The sequence below is a fragment of the Felis catus genome, chromosome A2, assembly GCF_018350175.1.
Source record: "Felis catus isolate Fca126 chromosome A2, F.catus_Fca126_mat1.0, whole genome shotgun sequence".
Lineage (NCBI taxonomy): Eukaryota > Metazoa > Chordata > Mammalia > Carnivora > Felidae > Felis > Felis catus.
The window spans coordinates 136,017,951-136,044,207 of NC_058369.1; the positions used below are offsets into that span (position 1 = coordinate 136,017,951).

General features: G+C 38.2%; 1 protein-coding gene across 7 annotated transcripts in view; it reads right to left on the minus strand.

The window, feature by feature from the left end:
* The window catches only part of CTTNBP2 (cortactin binding protein 2), a 172,832-nt gene that overhangs the window by 59,943 nt on the left and 86,632 nt on the right, over nucleotides 1-26,257 (minus strand). For 6 of the 7 annotated variants that reach the window (XM_045041278.1, XM_045041286.1, XM_023240808.2 and 3 more), the window contains 4 exon segments: nucleotides 10,364-12,008; nucleotides 4,183-4,386; nucleotides 2,726-2,825; nucleotides 306-456 (listed from right to left, as the gene is read on the minus strand). In XM_045041278.1, the coding sequence (XP_044897213.1) occupies nucleotides 306-456; nucleotides 2,726-2,825; nucleotides 4,183-4,386; nucleotides 10,364-12,008 (2,100 nt within the window). 7 annotated transcript variants of the gene reach the window in all.

Consider the following 26,257-nt stretch of genomic DNA (forward strand, 5'->3'; position numbering starts at 1 on the left):
TTGGTTTGCGAGCATAATTCATTCCGGAAACATGCTTGTTATCCAAAGCACTCTTATATCAAAGCGAATTTCAAGAACCATTGGCTCAGTTGTGATCATGTGATGTTTGGTATCGTGTACTACTCTTATTGCAAGACACCGCTCGTTTGTCAAGTTAAAATTTATCAGAAATGTTTGCTCATCTTGCAGAACACTTACAGAACAAGTTACTCGCAATCCAAGGTTTTGTTGTATTTTGTTTTTCTAGCTATAGAGTTGGCCGACAGGGTAAATTATAGTACAAAACCCAAAGAACTGGTACTCACTCTGGTTTTTACACTTCGATCAGTTCCAGCTTCCAATAAGAGTTGAATACACTCCTTACTTCCATTTTTACAGGCCAAATATAGAGGTGTCTGTCCTTCATCAGCAGCATGATTAATGTTAGCATCATATGAAATTAATAATTCTACACACCTAAACACAAGATCATGATTAATTACACTAAAACTGGCTGGATTTCTGAAGCATCTGACCAAGATGTTAATTATAGAAAATAATGCTAAAGCAATTCTGTATCTTTCTACATCAACTGTTTATATATATATAATGTATTATAGATAGATAGATGTGTATCAATTACTGTGGGTCTTATTTGATGGATACTGTTTTATAGCAAGGCTAGAAGCTATATTTTAGCCACAAATTTACCCCCATGAAAATTTTAAATAGCAGCATTGGTCAAGTGCTAAAACTTGGTTTTGACACTTCTCTGTAAACAACTTGTAAAAAAAAAAAAAAGTGCTTGCAGTATGTTTAACTAATTTGGATGAATGGTGGAACTGTGGTTGACATATATATTATTTGTGGTTCAAAATCACTTAAACCTTGAAAAAAGACTGCTGAGTCATTCTGAGATTTTCACTTGAGAAAATAATTGTAAATAGCTCAGACAGCAGGGCACCATGTGCCTCCACTATAAAAGGCAGCAGGGAGGCAGAGAAAAGGGCTGCCTTGGGGAGAAGAGACAGCAGAGGCTATCCTGTCTCCTGAAGGGGGACTAGTTTACAAGGAAAAAGACATCTAAGCAGAAACTCACTGCTCTTGAGAATCAAGGAGGAAAGAAATGAGGTAAATTCAAGACTTCGTAGCACTTAGTAACTGGCTAAACACCCAGAGCTTGTATTTGTAAAATCAGATGAGAATAAACGGGAGTAAAGAGGGCTAAATCATAATCAAATTAAGAAGTAATTTACAAAAAAAAAAAAAGGCAATTTACACCATATTCATTTATTTACTTCAGATATATGCTTTTCTCCCTGGGCTTTTCTTGAAAATATTTGGTTTATTCATATATATTTAAAACTTAAGTTACATATTGACGTTTGTTTGTATCTCATACACATTTAAACTAATCAACCCCTAGAGGTCTTCGTTTTTGCAAAGCCAACCATGCCTGCCTTCCTAGGACTCTATAATTTCCAAGTAAGCTGCACTACATATTGCCCAGTGACAGTAAACGTAAAAGCGTAGCCCTGAAGAAAAAATCCCTTCCGGAGGACTCACGATACATGCAAAACGTAATGGCAAAACCAGTATCTATGGTCCTCAACAATAAGCTCATGAGGTATGCATTAGACATACAGAAAAAATATTATAATTTAAGGATGCATTTTGAATATTTAAGAATTACATTTATAATAACAGTGTGAACCTTACAACCCATATTATAGGAATCAAGAAATATGTTAAAGAACATTTCTATCAGGATGGTTAGATAAAAAGTTGAAAACAGCTTTACATTCCCTACACAACAGTTCAGCACAGGAAGAGAAAGCAACTTAGTGACATTCTATTTGATTAAACTATGACTCTTAATTTTAAAAAGGCCTGTCTATATTCAACTGACTTGGTAAGCTACTGAAGAAACCTGCTAAACTTAAATGTATTTCCATTGATAGGTTCTTTTAGGCTTCTGCTCTAATTACTTTTAGTATGAAAAGTTACTGCTTCAATTTTTTTTAAACGATAAGACAAGGTGAATATATTGAGATTTAACACTGAATCAACTGCCAATAGGAAGTTAAGGTTATTTTAATTAATATAATTCTAGGATTTTTTTAAAATGTTTATTTACTTTTGAGAGACAGAGAGACAGAGCATGAGTGGGGGAGGAGCAGAGAGAGGGAGACACAGGATCCAAGGCAGGCTCCAGGCTCTGAGCTGTCAGCACAGAGCCCAAAGCAGGGCTTGAACCCAGGAACCTTGAGATCATGACCTGAGCCAAAGTCGGTTGCTTCACCAACTGAGCCACTCAGGTGCCCCTAGGATTTGTTTTTAATGCCATCATAAGTAAAAAAAAAAAAAAAAAAAAAAGCTTTTTTTGGTGTTGGGGTAATGGAAAACAGTGAGTAACAGTCTTTAAAACAGTGTATTTTATCACCACATATATGTTGATAGACTATAGATTATCTTCTTTAGAAGCAAGTTCATTCATGTGAGGTTGAAACATAACTTATTTCTCTTCTTTACTGCCCTCATATACAGCTATTTACGTTTTAAGAAAAAGAGCAAATTTAGGATCCTACATTGCATTTAAATCCTCAAGTATACTTAGTGAATTTATTTGCCAATGGATTTAAAGCACTAGTTTACACATGCAACCAGAACTAAAATATGTGTGCAAATTATAAAAAGACTCTTTCCATGGGGGGGGAGGGGGGGAAGAATTAAGAGCATCACTTACTTGAAATGTCCCTGAGCAGCTGCGGCACACAAGGGTGTGAAGCCATTTGTATCAGCAGCATTGACTTGGGCTCCTGCATTCAGCAGCAATCTCACACAGTCTATGGATTTTAATAGAAAGCCATTTACATTCCCCATTTAGAGTTATGGTGAGCCAAATTCTAAACGAGCTCTATATAGATGCTAAACTCAAAGGACCTCTCCCATGCACAGTCCATCTGACAACTCCATCGTGGTGGATATGAGACTCCACAGACTATTTTACAGAGAAAGTAGACTCTTTTCCTGAGGATTTTAATGCCCAGACTCACCAACTAAGACATGAAATTCGTGTGTGTACGTGTGTTGCTTTGGGAGGAGTTGCTGATGAGTTAAAGGACTGTTATGTGTCAGAAAATGTTTCACCATGTTTTTCTACCAGCCTATCCCAGGAAAGAATGTTATTGGATAGAATTAAATCTACTTACCAAACTGAAATACCATTCTTTGTAGTTAAATAGTTAAATTCTCACTTTGTGATATTTCACCTTTAAAATGCTTCTGTGTGGTGGTCATCCTACACTTAATTTCATGGGTGAGGAGATCCCACACAAAGTTACCTGACTCCGGCATAAATATCATCTAGGCCTCATTTTCCTCATGGCATTTACTAGACTTAATTTCTCTACATTAAGGAAAATTCCCACAATGCTTCTGAAGTAAAGAAGAACTTCAAAGTACTTGTAAAACTTTTAGATTCTTCCATTTAGTGCACTTGAACACAGCGAAGCTCTGAAAACTTCTATGAATTACTCGACAATCATGCAGCTTATCTGATTTTGGATTTGCAGTCAAATCATCTTTTTCTGCACTACCATACGTTTTAGTAAATTAGACCACAAGAAACAAGAATAATTCCCAGACTTTGTCAATATGTCATTTGTAGCTGTGGAACTTCTCAGTTCTCTTAAAAAATCCAAATAACTATAAATTGTTCCCACTACAGAACAGTTTCAGACCCATGACCTTCCCTAACTACTAAAATTTGCCCTCACAATAGTATGTGCGAAAGCCCTGTCACTTTGACGTTCACACACAAGTATTTCCAACAGACAAACTGGAGCTATTTTGTGCTGACTAAAGTGATCACAGATGGAAGGCTTTATTCTAAAATGTGCTTTATCATAGTAGACCCAAAATTTCCACATACACAATACATTTCATTGTGCATAATATCAAAGATTACTTTTTGCTAGCTGCAATAAAATCTTACATTTTTACAGAACTACAATTGGGATTTTTTTTTCAATATCTACAAGGTCTTTGAATCATGTTAAAAAAAAATTACCCACTACTACCTGTAAGAAAAAAATCAAAACCAAAAGAACATTTTGCTCCTAACAATGGTTACCAGTGCTTCTGGCCCTCCATCCTTTTGCAAGAGGGTGGTACAATGAGGTAAGATCTTGCCATCTTTACCTGTATGTCCATTCTTAGCAGCAGAATACAAGGCAGAATGGCCATCTTCACAGGAGTAATTAATGTCCAGTCCTTCTTCATTAAGCAGCATTGATAATAAAGTGACATTTCCCTGGGTAGCAGCTTGCTGAAGAAGGGTGGGCCTGCCAGCCAGGGGGGCAGGACCACCACTCATTAGCAAAGGGGTTAGGGAGGGTGACCAGCCTGTGGGTTAAAGTGACCCTAGTTAGAGAGTAGGAGCAAGGACAAGAGACAGGTATTACCCACTTGTTTCTGAATTACACACACACACACACACACACACACACACACACACACACACACACACAGACACGAACACGTACCCTTAGAGGATTATGTGGTTTCTAACATTATCAATCTGTTAATATTTACTTAGCACAAATCTGTACTGTTATTTCAATCTTGCATCTGCTAATTAAATCAACATCCATGGTGACAAATTACTTTTAGTTGTCAGTCTTACACAGATAAATGTTAAAGTGGTGACTGGTTTTAGGAAACTTAGATGGCTGTCTCATTTGAAAGTTCAAATTCCTCTTCAGGGTTTCAAAACAATTTGAATTTTGAAATCATGTATGGACTTCCTCAATTTCAGTATCAGTCTGAAAAACTGAATGGACATCTTTAGGTATAGGATAGAAATAACTGTAAGAAATACAGATTTTCCTTTTGCAATGTTTGCAAGGTACATAACTAAAAATCATATACAGACCATTAAGATGGACCGAATACTGCCAGGAAATCTATATTCCTTGAATTCCCTTATTTGGGAATAAAAATAATGGAGGGGGCCAAGTGCTATTTAGTATCCAGAGCTATAGAAGCACAACACATATAATTATATCTAGAATACTGTATCCAGGCACAAATATTCAATACACAATTCTGAAGACTTTATCTTTACAAATTGTGGCCATCTTTACAAATTGTGTACCAGAAACTTTTAGCCAGCCAACAAAACAGGACAGTCTACCATATAGTTTTAACAAGAATCATAAGAGTTATCATAGTTAGATATTTCTCATCAGTATTTAGCAGCTTTAGAAGAGAATCTGTTAAGTGTGTGAAGTCGGCTGCATATAGCATGGAAAATTTTCTGAATTCTTCCTTGGTCAAAAGGCTGTAAAAACAGTAAAGTAAAAATGTTTATTCAATGTGATATATAGGTATTTTGTGTGTTTTAGATACAATTAACTTTCAAAATAAGTTATTTACTTTCTTCCTTATGAAGCCCCAAATACCTCAGAGTAACGTCAGTGTAGATGCAGGGGCCTATGGGCACATATTCACTCCTCAGGGTACATTTTCTACATAAATCCAGTAACATTCTCTGTAGTAGGACACAACAGATGGATGTTTTATGTCCCGTCCACCTTGGTTATCAGGATAATATTCTAAGTATATGGGTGTTACATTAGTAAGCAATAGATTCAGATAATTGAGACTTAATTAACATTAAAGTAATAAATATTAAAATCAAAGGATTCCTTAGTATTTTAAAAATTCTTTGTGAAAAAAGCAAGTTATAAAAATAAAACTAGACAGCTTATTAAAAGCTGGATATTACATCTTCATAATTAATTCTTTGGGTCCATGAATAATTTATTGTTTTACCCTATTAGGCTGCAATGACATACAAAATTCAAATGCTCATAAAATTAAATATTTATCTAAACTTTATGATATTTTCCCATTGATATTCATTAGCTCTTCTTACAAAAGTAGTATTTTTACTTCATACTTACAAGAAGGCTCCTCTCTGGTACATTTTACCTTTTGTATTTTCTTAAAAACAAACAAAAAAACAAGCCCACAAAAATTAAATCAGTACTTATTAGAAATGGATGATAAACAGAGAAATTATAAACACCAAGGTATGATGCCTTGACTGCATAGCAAACACAAAGGTAACATGAAGGCATTGCACGGAGGTCCTCGGTGGAACAGGAGGGAATGTGGCTCACACACAGTGAGTTTCCTGGAGCTTGTGTGGCCCTCTCTCCCCACCCCTCTCCTTCCCTCTCTCTCCCTCTGAGCCCCTCTACCCCCACCTCCTCTATCTCATTCAAAGCGTCTGGGTTATTGATACCCTGTAAAGAATATCAACAGGTATATATCAAGTGGTTTGTTATTCTTTTGGCTTTTCTCTCTCTTTCTTTCTTTCTTTCTTTCTTTCTTTCTTTCTTTCTTTCTTTCTTTCTTTCCAATGCAATTCTATGCTTTAGAGGAATATTAAATATAGATATATTTTTAACTGCCTTATGTGGAAACTTGGGATACAGTACCCTGGAAAGCCCTATTTTTAATGCCAGGCTATCTGAAAGAGAAAATATCTTATTCAAAAATTTTCTCAATCTTTAGACCACCCAAGAATCATAGTTTTCTGTCAGACAAAGCAACAGAGGAATATATATGAATTTTTATTTCCTTAGCTTAGAGGTGTGCAATATATTTTAAAAATATTCTACAAAATAAAAATGCTCTATAAATACCAAGTATTCTTAAAGTTTAAATAATTTTTTTTATCCCCACTGTCATTTCCAATTGCTTGTTTTAATGAATCCTGCTATAAATACTGGAAAAAAAAAAAAACAAAACTTCACCATGAGACTTTATTGTTCATTTGAAACTCCCAACAAAGATAAGAAACGGTAATATTCATTAACTGGTTAAGTAATGGGAGAACAGACCTGCGTCATACGGCTACTTTAATGATGTTAGAAAAAGGTCATTCAGCTTTGCAGTCTGCAAACATTAGTAACATGCGGTGGACGAAGGGAACGGAGACCATGCAATGCAAGAGGGAAGAGGAATTGAGAACAGCTTCTGGCATCAGCTTCAGAGTGTAGAGAAGGTTAATGTCATGGCTCAGATCAATCTCATTTTTGGATTTAGACTTTAAGCCAATCATACATGGGTGATAATTTTTTAAGTGTATGTTTAACTAAGAAAAACTGTCTGAACCAAATTAAACAAAATGTATCAAACAAAAACAAAAACAAATTTCCAAGGGTATGAAAACTCAGTTGCCTGGGATGATTTCTGGTTTTAGGCCTCTGCTCATCTAACGGTTAAAATGTGTTCATTGGACAAGTTCAGGAGGAACAAGACATTTTAATTCACTTATAGAATTCAAAATGCCATTTAAAAATTTAACATTTGGCCATAAAAATTGCTAACAGAGTAATTAAAATGGTATCTTTTTGTCATTGCAATTCTCCCCAGTACTGTAGCTTAATCCTGTTTGTCTGTCACAGATGTAAGCTGATACAGAAACTCAGAACTTTACAGTTTTAAAGATTGTGGGATCTAGTGGTTCTCCAAGAAAGGAGAGGTAGTGTACTGCTGTTTGAAAAATTCAACAGGCAAGTTTAGTAAGTCTTTCTGGTCTGGAACTATTATTTTTCTTTTGGGTCAATGTTTTCATTTTTAAAGGAGAAAGCTAATGACTCAGAGCGAATGTGCTCTTAGGGTGATACTAGAGAGAGGCAGAAATGGACTAACCCTCCTTCTTAGACTCAGCCCAGAGCATTTTTTCTCACTGAATTTGGAACAGAGATCTGTCTACCAAGGATTTGGCAGAGGAGCTCTGTCCTCATGCCCTTCTCTTACCAACCACAATGGCATTAGTGGCTGTTAAGAAGATTAATCACCTTCAATGAGCTTATGATCTGGAGAGGCACAAGCTCACCCAGGCACAGATAGGTTAAGAAGCAGGATGGAGGGAGCTCTGGTGCTTCCTAGTTGCAATGGCATGGCAGCAAAAATAGGGGCAATCCAAACGGAAAGCAGTTGAAATCCTAGATCTCATTTGGAAAATTTAGGCTGACCTACACTCATGGCTGATTTAATCACCCTTCTTATGTAACTGTAATAACTTTTCTATTCCCCAGACTACATGCTCCCAAAAGCTTGCCGAATGACTACGAAACTCCTCATAATCAAATAACACAGAAACTTATCCCACCAAGCATAATCCTGAAATTCTGATTTTGGCCAAATTGCAAAATCAGGGAATAGAAAATGAGGAATCAGTTTCATGTATCCTCAGTGGCAGCTACTTCTTTTGCTGCCACTGTTTCTTCTCCTTTGCTCTCTAGATATAAGCAAAGGGCATTTTTCAGAGGGCTTATAGCTCCTTTATCCACAATTCCACTCTGTCCTAGTTAGGTCATTCTGGCCAATGTATAAAAAACTTGGAATTCTTGAGTCTTTAAAGTTTAACTTAAGACCCTGCTGACAAAATGTTCCTTGGTTATGGATCCCGATTTTAAAGCTTTTCTACTGAAACCAAAAGACATTGAAGCTGAACCTTGGAACACAGTAACCACTGAGGCAATAAATGGCAAAGCATCAAGGTACAAAGCGAAGATGGGTTTGTAGTTCTTAAAAACTGACAAAATTTATCTGTATCCCAGGAAGTATTTTCTGTTTTACAGTTTGTGAGTTTATGTCAACAGCACCACCATTGCTGCAAACATTTTTGGAACCTGTGCTTTGTCACTGCCTTAAGACCTTCCAGTACATTCTCTGATTCTCCTGAATGGTAGCAAAAATTCTTCCTTTGAGCATGGATTTAGCTATGGAAGAAGCTAACATCATTTTAGGCCATGAGAAGGGCTGTCCAGCTCGGGTATACCATTTTGAATAAAAAGTATGGAATGTTGAACATCTATAAAGACATCACAAAGCAATAATAGTGACATCAATTCTAAAGCAAATTTTCAAAAATATTTTAAGCAACAGTATCAATGAAGCAATATCACTTCTATTTATTCATCACTCATGCTGCTAAAATACCAAGCTCTTTGCACGTTATGATAGTTAATCCTAATAGCCACTCTACCCCATATGAGTAGCATAAGCTCCATATTAAGAATGAGAAAACTTGCTCAGTCCAAGAAAATCACCTAACACACAGCCATAAATTGCAGAGTCTAGATTCTAATGCAGATCTGACTGACATCAAAGGCCATGCGGTTTCCAATTCCCAACTATGCACCAAAATACAAACAGCCTCTCAAGCAGTATACTTTCAAGGAGACAGCTTATAATTGGATAAGTGAGTCCTGGTATATTGCTCTCATTACCTAACAATTAGCAGGAACAGTGGTACCTATTTTTCTCATTCCCACTCCTCCTACCCTGAGTTTTAAATGCAACACTACCCAAACCTTCCTGCAATGCTTCAAGTTCCCACTCATTAGAACCAGTGTTCTCTGGTAGCCACTAAGATCCCACAGTAAGAGACTTCTCTCAAGTTTCAACAGAACTTTGACACTACAACGTTATTTTAGAGCCGCATTTCCTCAGTGAAGAACTAATCCAGTCACGTCAATAAAAAGCAATGCTTCCTCTAGCACCATATAACAAAAGGGGAAAATCCAGTTTTTTATCAGCTTCTTTGTGTAAGAGTCCCTGATTCAGTGACTTCATAAACCACATCTGCAATGAAAACCTTTTCTAATATAGCCCACATGCTAAGTTATCCATCTGTGTTCAAGGGTTGGAAGACAACAGCTTGGAACAGAGTAAACAGCTTGAAATAAACTAAACTTAGAACAGAGACTTAAAACATATATATTCTATTTTTGATGTTAAAAAGAGTATCAAACCGATATTAAAACTTAGAACACACCAGTTACAGAGTGAATCTAATCAACTGGATAATCCCCAAGATAGACTGTAGTGTTAATAACCACTTGAAAGGATTTTTTAACGTTATCTCACAAGGGATAGAATGGAACACAGATTGTCTAGTGATGACCCTCTAATATTAAAGTCTTATGAGATAAATATTTGAAAAGAAGCAACAGCGTGTCTTTCTTCCCATGGAAAATGCTTTGGTATCTCTAAATTAATGGTCTCCATGTGCTCCAAACCATTACTTTCAGATTATTTTTAAAAAAGAAAGCACTTAGCATAAAGGAACCGTAATTCATATAGCAAGATGAATCACCATACCCTGGAGCCTTTAAAGAAAAATACAACAACAACAACAACAAAAAGAAAAAAGAAAAAGAAAAGAAAAGAGAATAGAAAGCAATAGAAAAAACTATCAAATAAAAAAAAAAGTTTCAAGGCAATGTGAAGGAAATTAAAGCAAGTGAGAAGACAGGCCACATTCTTAAAAAAGGGTATAATATTGCAATCCCTTTACCTGATGCTGTTACCAGGAGGCTGTCTGAGGCACCTGTTCTACAGGATGAGGCACTAACAGTGTTTATGGAAGAGCAAAAGGCAATGGTGGTGGGAATGACAAGGGAACTTTCTGAACATGCAGGTTGGTTCAGTCCAGGGGTTTCAGCAGGCCAGGCACCCACCTGAGACGTGGCCAAGGCTGAAACGGCACAGCCTGCCGGTGCCACAGTTAAATCTATGGATGGTTTTGGTGGCAGCTGAGGGGAAGATGATTTAGGGAGATTCTCCTCATTTATTACCCTGTTCCCTTGTGGCAAACTGGAAGGAGGCGAAGCCATAGTTTTGTTATCAACTTTGGCCCCTGCATTGGAGGCCCTGCTGCTATCCATAATAACCTTGAGTTGGGGGTGTGGTGGAGAAGGAGTTTGGGAGAGCCCTGGCTTTTTTGGAGGGATAGGAGGAGGGTTTCCTCTGTCAACTCGTGCTACACCAGGAGTCTTTAAACTGGTCCGACCGACTGGAGGACAGGTGCCACCGTCCCCTGTGGGGGCTGTTCCAGGCCTTGGGGGTGCTCCTGCTTGAGGGCTTGTAAATCTCGACAGTGCTTGGGTCACAGTATTCCGAGCTAGCTGTTTGGCCACTAGGTTGTCACGACTTGTAGGAGAGACATCTCTTGATGGAGGACTTTGGGTAGTGTTTCCATTTTGGTCTGGGTCATTAGCATTGCCCTGAAATCGGAATCTAGCTGCTTGGATTCGTGGATTGAGACCTGGATGCAAAGACGCATTGGCACACGGTGAATGTAAACTGTGCACAGGCGGTGCTTGTGAGTAGCTCTGGGGAGCTATGCCTGGCGTTTGCACGGTGGGAGGGGCAGTGCTATTGGGAAGTGGGGGTGTGCTACTGGCTGAGCCAGCGCTGGGTCCGTTTTCCTCAATTCTGTTTGCACTTGGAGGTGGGACAGTAGGCGGAGAGGAGCCAATCAAGTCACCATGGGAAGCCTGCCTGTCAATACCTGGTCTGCCCAGAGCGGCACCGGTGCACACATTTCCTTTCGTGTTGGCAGGAACTAGGGGGCTACCTGCGGAAGGCTTTACGGGCACAGTCAAAGGCAACTTCTTCACGTGGTCAGTGCTTTCTATCACCAGGTCTGTCTGGCAAGCAACAGACCTTGTCACAGGTCCTTCTGTTCCCACAGATATGGAGACCACGCGCCTATCTTTTGTCTTACGGGGCAGAGAGAGGCTTGGCTTGCTGTCATTTCCCCTTTTCAGTTGCTCAATCATTTTTTTCATCTTGTCTATCTCTTCTTTGAGGTCAGTGGTGTGTGCTTCTTCTCGGTGCAGCTTAGCACGAAGCTGTTCCCGTTCCGTGTCAAACTCGGAGAGCTGTTTTTCCATCTGAGCTTCCATCTCTGTGCTTCTTCGTTTCTCAGCAGACAGTTCCTCTTCTAAAGCACTTGTCTTTGTCTTTTCCTCTTCCAGTTTGGCCATCACCTCTTCTAACTTCTGGGCCTCCTCTATTACTTTGCCTGAGAGCTGTTTGCACTCCTTGACCAGCATCAGGACCACGTGCTTGTTCTTGCCCCGCTCCTCCTCCAGGCGGGCCGCCAGCTTCTGGTGCTCTTGCTCTACGGCTTGTAGCTGAAGCTTTTCCATCTCCAGCTGAAAGACATTCATAGGACAGCCCCGATTAATATGCAGAGAATTCTTTCAGCCAAAGAAGTGCTTCGTGTGAGAGTTTTATTAATTGTGTAACAACTGTGTGGTTTGGGTTAGCTAAAATGCCACAGTTCTAAGATGTGTTGTGATATGAAAGATAATATTTTAGATACTCATTAAATGAGAAAATAGATGCAAATGCTAATGAATACATCTAAGTCACAGCAATAGAGAAGTTTTAAAAATCTACTGAACTACAGAAAAAGAACAGTAATCTGATACTTCAAATCACAACAGAGCTCAGAAAGTTCTGTTTTTGTAAAAATAGAACTCTGTAAGGGAACTGGTGTCGCTTTTTTTTTTTTTTAAGTTTAAATGCCTTAAGATTACTAATGAACCTTTAAGGTGCAGTATAAAGAAAAGTGCTGAAAACAGAACTGTAGTTAAATTCTATGCTTCCGTACTTGCTAAGTGTATTACTTTTTTTAACTGCAAGCTTATGATGGGCTGCTCTAGAAATCATACAAAATCATATATGAAAGTTCTTTGAAAACCTGCAAGAACTAAAGAAATATCTTACTAAAATTATAGTCACTATCAATAAACCCAAAGTCTGACCCCGTCTCCTCCAATCCCTCTTGCTCCCTTAGCTTCCACTACATTGGCCTCCCTGGTTCTTAAACACCATCCTGCCTCAGGATCTTTGACCTTGTGGTTCTCTTACCCAGAATGCCACCACACACCTTCATGCAGGGCTCCTGGGCTAAGGAGTTTGTGCACCACACAACGATGACCAGCTGGAGAGGTGATGGAGAGGTGAGCCGGAGCCAAAAACCAGCCCTTGTCTACTCCCCCAATATCTGTCCAGGCATCTGCCTGGAAAGAAGGGGCATCTTTTCCTTCACAAAAAGACCCCGTCTGCCCACCAAATTACAGGCCCCTAGGATTCATGCTTTCCCAAAAAAAACATTCTTCTAGTTTCAATGTAGAGAAGGAGCTTTTAAATACTTTTGTATCTCCACGTGTGGTTTTTTAATATTCACAAAAGCATGCAAGAGCACAGAAGTCTGACTTCTTTATTTCCTCCAGGCTTCTGCTCAACTATCACCTTTACAGTGAGGCCTCCTTCTCACTGCCCCACAGAAAACAATGGTCTCTTCCACCCTTGTGCTCATCACTCTTTGTTTAGCACCTACCTGCCCCCACTAGAATGTGAATCCATGAGGGCGGGACTATGTCTTCTTTGCTGCTGTGTTCCCAAGACCTGGCACACAGTGGTGCTTAATAAATTGTTGATTGGATGCATGAAATTAACGTAGTTCACAGAAACAAGAAAAGTTCTGCACCCTGATGGCCTTTCTGGGTACACAGGCCTTACAACCTCAGAGAAGCACTACTGTAACATGTCTGCACAGGTTTCTCGCTTCTTTCCAGAATAGCATCTGCCATGAGGTGCTCATGAAGGACAAATCCCCGAGCTGGGTTGCAGCAGTCAGGCAGGTCCACGTGCCTCACCTTCCCAGCTAGAGAAGCAGTCCATTGGTAGTCCATTAAAGGGCCCTCAGATTCATAAAAGTTACAGATCTAACTGATAAAGACACAGAAAGGACTCCCCCCACTGACTACCAACCCCAGATGTTAAATACAAATATACTTTCATGAGATTCAGTAATTGTTTAAGTCAGTTTTTAGTCATCAGTAACAGAAGGAGATGCTCACATGATCCAGCAGTTGTGAGAATGTGCTCCTGTTTCTCACCCTGCTGAGAAAATAAATCCATTACTTTCATAGTCAGGGAACCAAAAGGAGAGAATGGCTCATTAGAGTCCAAGATTATTCATTTACTTTAGGATGATTCCTGCCTTGAAGAAATTGAATAGCATTGCATGGGTCCTATAAGTAGGTGATCAGGAATACAGAGAATTCCCCCAGAATAATAAAAGACAATTGTTTATATGCATACACTCTATTCTACTACATGAAATTTAAGGGGTGATTTCCTAAATAGGTAAGGTAAGACGTGGGGAAAATAATGCTGTCATTTACTATATTTATATACATAGTTTTATTCATCTAGGTGCCTCACAGAAAATGTGACTTATAGTCAAAGCATATTTAATCCTTCTAAATACATCAAATAGTAAGTTTCTGCGGAAGGCATACACAAAGTTAGAACTATTAAGAAGGTTTTAAATTTTATATTAACCACTGCCCTAAATTCTTATGGCAATGTTGAAAAAGCAAAACCCAGCAGTCAATTTTCAGCTTATTTGAAAAATGAGTTCCATCATTTTTCTTGGAAGCTGGGAAAAAAAAAAAAAGATGTAGAACTTTAAGGGCTACCTTCATTTTGCACAACAACTAACTGGGGGCTAAATTAGTGATTTCTCTGATGTCATCTAATCAATCAGTGTCAGGATCATGGCACTCAGAGCCACTGTTCCAAGCTTTTCTCACCACATCATACATCTTGCCCACACTATTTCTTCACTAGGGATCATCACATTTTATTTTTGAAATAACTTACATCTCACACTTGGGAATCAAATTCAAGAAAGACTTCTAACAGATCAACTCAGCAAATCTCACATATTTATACAGAAAACTATACTACTACAAAAGCGCCCATGGGGTGCTTGGCTGGCTTAGTCAGTGGAGTGTGCAACTCTTGATCTTGGGGTCATGAGTTCAATCCCCACATTGGGTGTAGAGATTACTTAAAAATAAAACCTTAAAAAAAAAGCACCCATAATTTTTTGTATCTTTGTCCTTCCACCACTCAGACCTTATAAATCCTATCTCAGATGAACACAAGTCTTTTTTAATGTCACCATAGACAGCAGAGGAAGCCACATAATCAATGCACTTGCAAACATAGGGCTCCAGATGAGTTCTGAGCTCCAGTCAATCACTCTTCCTAACTGTTTAGCCTCCTCTACCATTTACTTCAGGAAATTATTTAAACTTCTGCCACTCTCCCTAAAACTTCACCCAACAGCCACTCAACAAACTCTGTCTACCCTAACAGACTCTCTTATCAAAAAAAATCACTCACTTTACATTCTGTCTCCTCTCTTAAGCATGTTTTTTTGTTTGTTTTTTAAAACCACACCAATATATTTCCTTCCCTTCACTCTAAGGGAGGATTTCCATCTGTTCAAGGACAGACTTTCTTCAACAATTAACTTCATTCTGTCCTGTTACCTGAGCCTCGCTCTATCAGTTATCACACTCTATAAATATGAAACATCTTCCTCTCTACTGGCTCCAATTGGTTTATAAACCATACATAAAATGTATGTATATTCCATATACAAAAAATTTTTTTTTATATTACAAAAAACGTTCCTTGGTCATTTTGGCCCAGAGACAAAATCTTTGTGCTTGCAAGAGTAAGTGATGATGTACTAAGGTCTGATCCCAAACACCTTAGCTGTGTCACTTTGGTAAATTCTCTCGCCAGATCATTTCTATTTGGTTCCTTTATCTGCACAACAGAGCAATAATACGAGTTACCTTATTGGATTAAATGAGGCAATGCATATAAAGCATATGCCATTGTGCCTGGCATTAAAAAATGTTATGTTTTCAATTAATAATATAATAATTATTTGAGCTATTTAAAAGTATGCCATTTTTGCAGTGTTTTTCCTCTGAAAACACATTTCCAGGCAAACAATGATCTAGAGAATAGACCATATTCAGCATATGGATGGATTTTTTAGTAACTTAGATAGCAGTTACAATTCAACAATTACAAAGTACATCAGAGAAAGTTTCACTACCAATAATGGTGAAATAGCTTTTATTAGACTATCTCTTTGGCAGATAACAATTAAAATATTTGGAAAAAATATTTTAAAAAAGTAACTATTTGAAAGCTTTGGAGCGTAGTAAGTGGTAAAAACAGAAGAGGAGTACATTCTCCTATCTGAAAGGAGCCAACAGAACTGGATGAGGTTTGCCCTTGCATAGCTTTGCAAGTGAGGGCAGTTCCCTGTCCTGACAGCACTGGCAGCAGGAGCTCAAGCACAAGTACTCCCTATAGTGGCTCAAGGAGTCAAAATTGGAACTAGGGCTGCCACAATTAGCCCCAGCCGAATCCTAGGTTGACTCTTGATTTATACATTCATGGGGGAGACTCCACACTGAACGACAGAGGTGGCTGCTTAATGGCTGAGAGAACTGAACAAATATTTCAGCTATTGCCAGCTGTAAGGGGACAGTTTGGAGTCTGAATATAACCAGGTTAAGTGCTTACGAGAACAAAATACACTCTTCAGAAGATAACAGAATCCTGAAGGTCTGCATCATGTTAATCAAGATGTCTATTATATAAAAAAATTACTTAGACATGCAAAGTAATTTTTTTTTAAGTGATCCACTGTCAAGAGAAACATATTCGAAAAACTGGGCCAAAGATGATCCATATTGGAATTAGCAGACTGGGAACTTAAAGGAGCCATTTTCAAAGAAAATATCATCACATCATCACAATGATTGAACAAAGGAGGATCCTGGCATAGAAAAGGAAACTGGGGGGGGGGGGGGGGGAAGAAAAGAAAAGAAAAAAAGAACCAAATGGAAACCCTAGAAAAGATATTAATCTAAAATGAAAAATGTTCACTGAATAGGCTTAATAGCAGACTTGAGTAGAATAAAAAGGACAGTGAATTTGAAAACAGAACAAAAGGAAGTATACAATTTAAGAAATACAGAAAAAAATTCGTTAAATGAACAGCACCTCAGGGACCTGTAGGACAATATAATGTGATCTAAATTCTACATAACTGGAATCGAAAATGGAGAGAGACAATGAGGAAAACTATAGTAAAAGAAATAATGGACAAAAAAATTCACAAGTTTGGGGTGGAGGGGAAGTATCTAGGAAGCTCAGCAATCATACCTAGGCACATCATAGTAAAATTGCTGAAAACAAGGATAAGAAATAATCTTGAAAGCAGCCAAAGGAAAAAAAGACACATTACAAACACAGAAACTATAATACAAATGATGGCTAAATTATCTCTAAAATATATGAGGCAAAACCTGACAGAAATAAAAGGAAAAATAGATAAATCTATAATAATGACAATCTCTCATAAAAAAATCTGGATTAAGAAAAATCTGCAACACTACAGATCTGAATAACACCACAAACACATCCTTGGCTGACTTGCATTGGAACACAATACCCCAATACTACAGAAGATAGTTTTTTCAGATTCACTTGCTGAGCTATTAAAAACCACCAACAATTTACAAAAGGCTAAAATCTTATAGAATATGTCCTCTGACAATAGAACTGTATATAAATCACAATAAGATTAAGAACACCCCAAAATTCAAAAATAAAACATACTTCTAAGCAGTATAAAGCTTTAAGAAGAAAACACAAAGGAAGTCAGATCAGACTTTGGGCTGAATGAAAATAAAAACACAACATATCAAAATCTATGGAATGCAGTGAAAGGAGAGAATTTAAAACATTTAAAGCAGAGGATATCGAAATTTTATCTTTAACTGCACATATTAGAAGGGTCATCTCAAATAATTCACCTACGTTTCACCTTAAGAAACTCAAAGAAGGTAAGCCAATATAAAGTAAAAGGAAAGGAATGACAAAGGTAATAAATCAATTAAACAGGACACAAATGATGGAGAAATTAACAAAGCCAAACATTTTTCATCTAAAATATCAATAATATTGTGAAACATTTAAAAAAACAGATTGGACTACACAGAAAACACAAATTATAAATAATAGGAATAAAAGAAGAAATATCACTACAGAAAGAATATTAAAAATAATGAATAACTATGTGTCAATAAATTCAACAAATCAAATTCCTCTGAAACACACAACTTTCAGGACATAAAATGGCATAGAAAATTGTAATGGCTTTTTATCTTTTTTTATATATTTTTTTTTCAACTTTTTTTTTTATTTATTTTTGGGACAGAGAGAGACAGAGCATGAACGGGGGAGGGGCAGAGAGAGAGGGAGACACAGAATCGGAAACAGGCTCCAGGCTCCGAGCCATCAGCCCAGAGCCTGACGTGGGGCTCAAACTCACGGACCGCGAGATCGTGACCTGGCTGAAGTCGGACGCTTAACCGACTGCACCACCCAGGCGCCCCAATGGCTTTTTATCTTTTAAAGAAATTGAATCCACAAATTGGGGTGCCTGGGTGCTCTGTCAGTTAAATGTCTGATTCTAGATTTCAGTTCAGGTCATGATCTCACGGTGGTGAGATCGAGCCCCAAGTCAGGCTCAGCACTGAGCATGGAGCCTGCTTAAGATTGGCTTCCTCCCTCTCCCTTTGCCCCTCCTCCACTGGCATGCACATATATATGCATTCACACTCAAAAAAATAAAAACAATAATAAAATTAAAAAATGAAAAAAAAAATTAATCCACAAATAAAGGTTTCCCCTAAAGAAAAGTCCTAGCTCATACGGCTTTACTAGTGATGTCTACTAAATATTAAAGACAGAAATAGTGTCAAACTTCTACATATCCTTTAGAGAAAGGAAAATATTCTAATTCATATTGATTCCAGAATTACCTTAAAATCAAAACCAGTCAAGCATTTTTTTTCCAATTTACAGAAAAATGATCATTCATGAAATACAGATGCAAAACTCCCTAGCAAAATACAGGCAAATTGAATCTAGCAATATATAAATTAGTAAGAGGTGACTCTCTGAAGTTTACCTCAGGAATGCAAGTTGTTCCAGTATTTGAAAATTAGTGTAATTCATCACCTTAAAAAGATAAAGAGAAAAACCATGACCACACCAACAGGTGCAGATAAACCATTCTACAAAATGCAAAACCTATTCATGATAAAAACCTCTCTACATAGAATAAAACCTCAATGACATAAAGGGCATCTGTAAAGAAGCACATCTAACATCATACTTAATGGTGAAACACAGACTGTATCCTCCCTGAGAAACAGAGAAAGCACTGAAGTCTCTTCTCACTACTTCTATTCAACACTGTACCATGGGGGGTTCTAGTCAGTGCAGTGATGGGGGTGCGGGAAGAACAAGGAAGGCAGGCAGGAAGATAGGCAAGTTAGAAAGGAAGTAGTAAAATGGGCTCTATTCGCAGATGATGCGGTTGCTTACCTATAAAATCAGATATAATATACATAGCAACTGTGAAAACTAATAAGCAAGTTTAATAAGATGACAGGATATACTGTCAACATACAAAAATCAGTCAATACCTGTATCCTAGTGATAAATATTTGGGAAAAAAATGTTTTAAAAAGGGTGATTTACAATGGCATCAAAAACATAAAATACTTAGGAATAATCTCAGCAAAAGACATTTAAGACCACTACACTGAAAGCTAAACATTGCTTAAAGAAATTATAAAAAAACTTTAAAAATGGAGAAATATGCTATGATAATGGGTTGGAACACTCAATCTTCTTCATGTCCACTCTCAATAAATTAGTCTACGGATTCAATAAAATTCTGGGGTGCCTGGGTGGTTCAGTCAGTTAAGCATCCAATTCTTGATTTCAGTTCAGGTCATGGTATCATGGTTATGAGATCAAGCCCCATGTCAGGCTCTGCACTATGTGTGGAGCCTGCTTAAGATTCTCTCCCTCCCCTGCTTGCATGCTCTCTTTCTCTCTCTCTCAAAAAATAAATATAAATTTAAAAAATTAAAAAAAAATTCAATTCCTGCCAACTTTTGGAAAAACCAACAAACTGATTTTAAGTTTGTATGAAAATAACCAAAACAATTTTGATAAAGAAAAACAAAGTTGATATTTCTTTGCCTGACTTATTTCACTTAGCAGAATACCTTCTAGATCCTTCCATGTATGCCATATGGTTTCGCTTACATGTAGCATCTAAAAAAAACAAGTGAACAAACAAAAAACAAACAAATACATAAATACGAAGAACAAACTATGGTCGCTTGGGAGGGGAAGAGAAGGGTGGTAAAGGGATGAGGTGAAGAGGATTAAGAAGTACAACTTCCAGTTAAATAAGTCACAGGAATGAAAGTACAGCATAGGGAAACAGTCAATAAGACTGTAATAATATTGTATGGTGACAGATGGTAGCTACATTTCTCATGGTAAGCACTGCATGATGTATAGAATTTCCCAATCACTATGTTGTATGCCTGAAACTAATATGACATTGTACGTCAACTATACTTTAATATTAAAAATTAAAGAAGCACCTGGGTGGCTCAGTCAGTTGAGTGTCCGACTTCAGCTCAAGTCATGATCTCACGGTTTGTGAGTTCAAGCCCCATGTCGGGCTCACTGCTGTCAGCGTGGAGCACGCTTTGGATCCTCTGTCCCACCCTCTCTGTCCCTCCCACACTTGTGTGCTCTCTCTCAAAAATAAAACATTTTTTAAAAATTTAAAAAAAAATTGAGATGCTTTGAGTTCTTGCATTTGAGGCTTAATATTTAACTACAGTCATCATTTACCTGAAGGTCTAGTAAACAGATAAGATTAGTTGATGATGAAAAAGATCAGAATAATATTCAGTGGTTGCTTGAATTGGGGAAGGAACTTAGGGGAAGGTACTCCAGGAAACTTTCTCTGGTGATGGAAATATTTTCTATCCTATAAGGGGTCAGATTCCACAAGTGTATGCATTTTTAAAACTCAACAATTTGTACACTTACGATGTTCATGTAAGTGTTTTACTTCATGTAAATGTTTCCTTAAAGAACTGTAAACAATAGTGAATTCCAGGTTTGTATGTTTGCTTTTTATTGTATTATGGTTTAGCAATTCTGATACTACTCTGTGTGTTCTAGGTTCAAGTAAACAAGTAAATAAATTGAAGCATAATGGGAGCCACTGAAGAGAAGTTAGTTTTAGTTCTTTTAAGAGAGAGAAAGAGAGGGCATGTGAGCAGGGGAGAGGCGCAGAGGGAGAGAGAGAGAATCCCAAGAAGACTCCACGCTCAGCATGGAGCCTGACACGGGGCTTGATCCCATGACCCTGAGGATCATGACCTGAGCTGAAATCAAGAGTCTGATGCTCAATCGACTGAGCCCCCTAGGCATCCCCAGAGAGTTAATTTTAAATAGAGAAAGGAAAAGAACATCCTTATGGTTTTGGATTAGAACCAGAGGTGTCAATATCACTGTGAATTCATGGTTTGATAACAATAGACATATAAATAAAATATAAATATGTGTTTATAAAAACATATATGATTATGATAAATATATATAATTTCCTAGCTCTAGATTTGTTTTGTAAACACCAAGGAAACTAGTGCTCCTGGGGCTAAGAGCCGATTCCAGGGGTTGGGAGAGGAAAAATATGAGCCTGGAATATCTTGCTGCAAGAAAGTAAGGAAGTACTCAAAGAATGAGGGAAACATATCAAAAGAAGCCAGCTTAAAAGGGCTCTCACTGGCTCAATCTGGGACAGTTCTGAGCAGTGATTGAGGGGCTGTGGAGTTAATGAGTTGGGTAGCTGTCTCTACCCAACTCAACCACATACTACTATAATTGTAAAGGAACCAGAGCCTCCTATATACACAGGTTATAGAGTTCTAGCTGATTTTGTCATATTATTGTCTGAGTTGAATCTACTCACAACCACTCTCAAGTAGTGGCCAACCTCTGCATGAGCACACCAACCCCTTTTGCAAAACGCAGTGGATTGTGTGGAAGAGCTTAGAAGAGCTAAGACAGCTTCACTGGTAGTGAGGAAGTGGGTGGTTGCTCCAGGAATAGCACCCAGACTGGAAGCCATGAATGAAGAAGCACCAAACAACTGTTTTTACAGAATGAAAGGGAAAACTATGTAGGTGGGAGCAGAGCAGTAATGTAAAGTCAATTTGTTCTAATTCCAAGTAGAAAACAGAGAGGAAAGCAATTATGGTCATTTGTAAAATAAGAAAGTAGAGTGCATGTTTGTTACAACCACAAAATACTCTTACGACATTTAACTATATTCCTCATTGGGCCCCCAAATCATTCAACGTTCACTGCATCCTTGTCCCCTTCTCCACCTGGTCACCTCCACCCATCTGCCCAATCCTGGTCAACAAATACGTAACAATAAGATACATTACAAGATTGTTTTTCTTCATAGGAGCTGTAGTTACCAGTCAGCAGTTTGGGCTCTGCAGTTCTCATCTGCCCACTCCTTTTGATCTAGAGTCTCAAGAGAGGGAGGGTAAGACATGGATCAAGTTAATTACCTTCTCTTCTAAATCTCTGCTCAGAACCACAGGCCTCAGTCTCCAGTTCCCCCACTGCCCCCACCCCTGCTTAATACTCACTCTGCAATGCTCCTGGGGAGTCAAAATCAATTATACAAAAAAAGATTTATGAGGCACCTGGGTGACTCAATTGGTTAAGTGTCCAACTTTGGCTCAAGTCATGACCTCATGGTTCGTGAGTTCAAGCTCCATGTCAGGCTCTGTGCTGACAGCGCAGAACCGGGAGCCTGCTTCAGATTCTGTGTCTCCTTCTTTCGGCCCCTCCCATGCTCAAACTCTGTCTCTTGCTCTCAAAAATAAATAAATATTAAAAAAAATTAAAAAAAAAACTCATGAATGAACTAAAAATTCATGTACAAAACATGCTAAATATTCTTCCTAAAAAATATTATTTAGATGATTATGTTATTCTTGAAAGTCTAGGAAGCACCTTGAAATTAAATTGTATTTCCATTGTAAAAAGTGACCATTTTAGGGAAAAAATATTTGCAAATGACATATCGGACAAAGGGCTAGTATCCAAAATCTATAAAGAGCTCACCAAACTCCACACCCAAAAAACAAATAACCCAGTGAAGAAATGGGCAGACAACATGAATAGACACTTCTCTAAAGAAGACATTCGGATGGCCAACAGGCACATGAAAAGATGTTCAACGTCGCTCCTCATCAGGGAAATACAAATCAAAACCACACTCAGATATCACCTCACGCCAGTCAGAGTGGCCAAAATGAACAAATCAGGAGACTACAGATGCTGGAGAGAATGTGGAGAAACGGGAACCCTCTTGCACTGTTGGTGGGAATGCAAATTGGTGCAGCCCCTCTGGAAAACAGTGTGGAGGTTCCTCAGAAAATTAAAAATAGATCTACCCTAGGACCCAGCAATAGCACTGCTAGGAATTTACCCAAGGGATATAGGAGTGCTGATCCACAGGGGCACTTGTACCCCAATGTTTATAGCAGCACTCTCAACAATAGCCAAATTATGGAAAGAGCCTAAATGTCCATCAACTGATGAATGGATAAACAAATTGTGGTTTATATACACAATGGGGTACTACGTGGCAATGAGAAAGAATGAAATATGGCCCTTTGTAGCAACGTGGTTGGAACTGGAGAGTGTGATGCTAAGTGAAATAAGCCATGCAGAGAAAGACAGATACCATATGGTTTCACTCTTATGTGGATCCTGAGAAACTTAACAGAAACCCATGGGGGAGGGGAAGGAAAAAAAAAAAAAAGGTTAGAGTGGGAGAGAGCCAAAGCATAAGATACTCTTAAAAACTGAGAACAAACTGAGGGTTGATGGGGGGTGGGAGGGAGGGGAGGATGGGTGATGGGTATCGAGGAGGGCACCTTTTGGGATGAGCACTGGGTGTTGTATGGAAACCAATTTGACAATAAATTTCATATATTGAAAAAAAAAGTGACCATTTTATAATGAAGTAGAGAGTACTGAATACAAGTGATAGAACCAAGTACAATTATCATTCAGAGGAAGAAAAAGGCATATGAAATAAATTAAAACAAATAAATTGATTGTTCTTTTCTGGCTCGTTTGTCATTTCCTTGGTCGTCTAGCACCTGCAACTCCTTCCTCTGTCGGGAGAATTCTCCACCTTATGGTTCTCTGTAGAAGCTAAATATGCCCCATAGCTGCCTTCCCAGTCTTCCTCATCACCAGGGAGAGGGCGTGGGGCCTAAGCTTGGCCAATCAGATGCATCTGCTCTTAGGCTCTAACTTGGAGGTGAGTAATGTGAAGAAGCAGGGCCAGGGGAGGCAACACTCAAGGCCTGGAGCATGATGGCAGTCATGCTGGCATCAGCAGGCTACAGTATTCACCTCTCACCAGCAGAAGCTTCACCCACTGCGGACGTGACTGACAGTGAGCAGTTGTCAGTGATGCTGGGTGATTAAGACCTGGTCCCCTAGCTTTCCCAGCTGCACTCTACCATGCTTAAGCCAACCTAAACACGTGCTTAACTCTGTGAATGCTGGCTTCACTTGCTCACAACTAAGAATCCTGCCTGGAACATTTAGTGCCTTGCAACCTACCTCATCATACTAAGCTGCCACCAAAACAATCTATAGCTGATACACAGAGCTACTATTAGTTTTTTCACTCGTTAAAAACAAAAATTACTCCCTTCTGAATATTCCCAGGCTTCTGACTTTTAAACGCTCTGCTCAAATTAAAAAGTCTTTCCTATTCCAGGCCTAGAAATATTTAAGTATGAACAAATGATTGAAAATAAATTAGGATAGAAATTCCATTAACAGGTGATGCACATAAGTAATAAAAACCAAAATATCATTGCACCCTAGGTTACTGGCTCTAAACAGAAAGTAGATTACTGGAGGCAAAGTTCCCCACGATGATCACTCATTAGCTTATTCAAAGTGGCTTTACGGGCTCAGTCCATTTGCCAAATTGACTCTTGCCCAAATTTTCCTGGCACACAAATTGCCAAACAGTTAACCCTCCTATTAGTAGTCTCAGCAGGAATCAATGCATGAATGAGCATGGAGCCTCTTCTCCCGCCTCGAAAGGCCAACCAGAACAGTGTTCAGGCCAAATGTCTTCGAATTACCAAAGAGCTATGTCCAGTGTCTGATAATAAATACTTGAATTGTAGATAATGGGACCTTTGCTTTCCCCAACCTCTGCTCTGGCAGCAGTTTAAAGAACTGGATTCATTTAAAATAATGGATTTTTTTGTCTTACTGCTTTTAGATTTCTAAAGCTGCAATTTATTCTATCTGCAAGAGAAGTGAAGATGTTTTGTTAAAATATTTACTTCCAGGGGTAAAGGTGATAGGTAATTTTGTTGCTAAAAAGATGACTTTGGTGTTTCTGCTCTTATCAGTTCATGTGATATTTTATTTTCTTTCTAAGTAAAGATTCAGGATAAGAGTACAAAATATAACTCTTCTCACATGCTACAGTCTACCAGAATAGAATATCCTTTATGGATAAAGAGTAGCACTGCCTATCAGAGCAACCCTTCACTGAGCCTACACAGGCCAATGAATTCGGCCATAAAGGACGCCTGTATCCCCGTTATACGTGGGAGACAGATCACTGGCTCATTTCGTATTAGCCTCGTAGGACCCATAGGACAGAAACAATTTCCTTTCACTCCCAGCCAGGTTGGAAATGACCCAGTCATTCAGAAACAAACAGGATGTAAGTTGATTAAAAAAAAAAAAAATCAGCTAGATAATAAAATCTTTGATTCAACTCAAAATGAGTTTCTTCCTTCTTCTCTTATAAGAGAAATGATAGATAAAATGCAAAACTGAAGTAAAATTTAGGAGAGCATCCATTTTTATACATTAAATACAAATTATAGGCAAAACAAAATATTTTCTTGATTTTTGATAACGCAGCATAAAACCCAGCAGAAATACTTTATTATGAAATAGTTCATTTGACACGTTAAGAACATAATTGAAATGTGTCTCATCCAAGAAATACAAATGAGCTTCAGTGACGTCAGCTGAAATATACTGGCTCCTGCTTATGCGGTTCCTAGGGATTTCTGAAAATCTCCAGAGACCTCAGTGGTTGTCTGCAGGGCTTTGTAGAGGGTTTGCAAAGTCCAGAGTAAAACTGATTTTGCCTCACATCCATGGAAAGCCTTCTTATTCTTCCGTACTATTTTACTCAGTACTTTAGTTTTCTACTATGTGACATCCTGAGGAAGAGGTTTGCTTTCATTCAACACTTCTACCAGAACATTAGCACACATATGTCAATGCAAATATATAATTACCTGGAAAAAACCACACACATTAAATTACAGTATATCATAAATATTTACAGTATGCCACATTCAGTTTAATCACCAACCAGGTGTTACATGTGAACTACACCAGGTTCTCCAAAAAGGACAAATAGAAGAAACACTTAAATGCATGCTTTAATAATGGCTGGAAGAACAGATTACTTTAAATTCTAATCATACTAGACTTCATTAGCTTCTCTGACTTCCTTACTCTCTCCTAATAAATG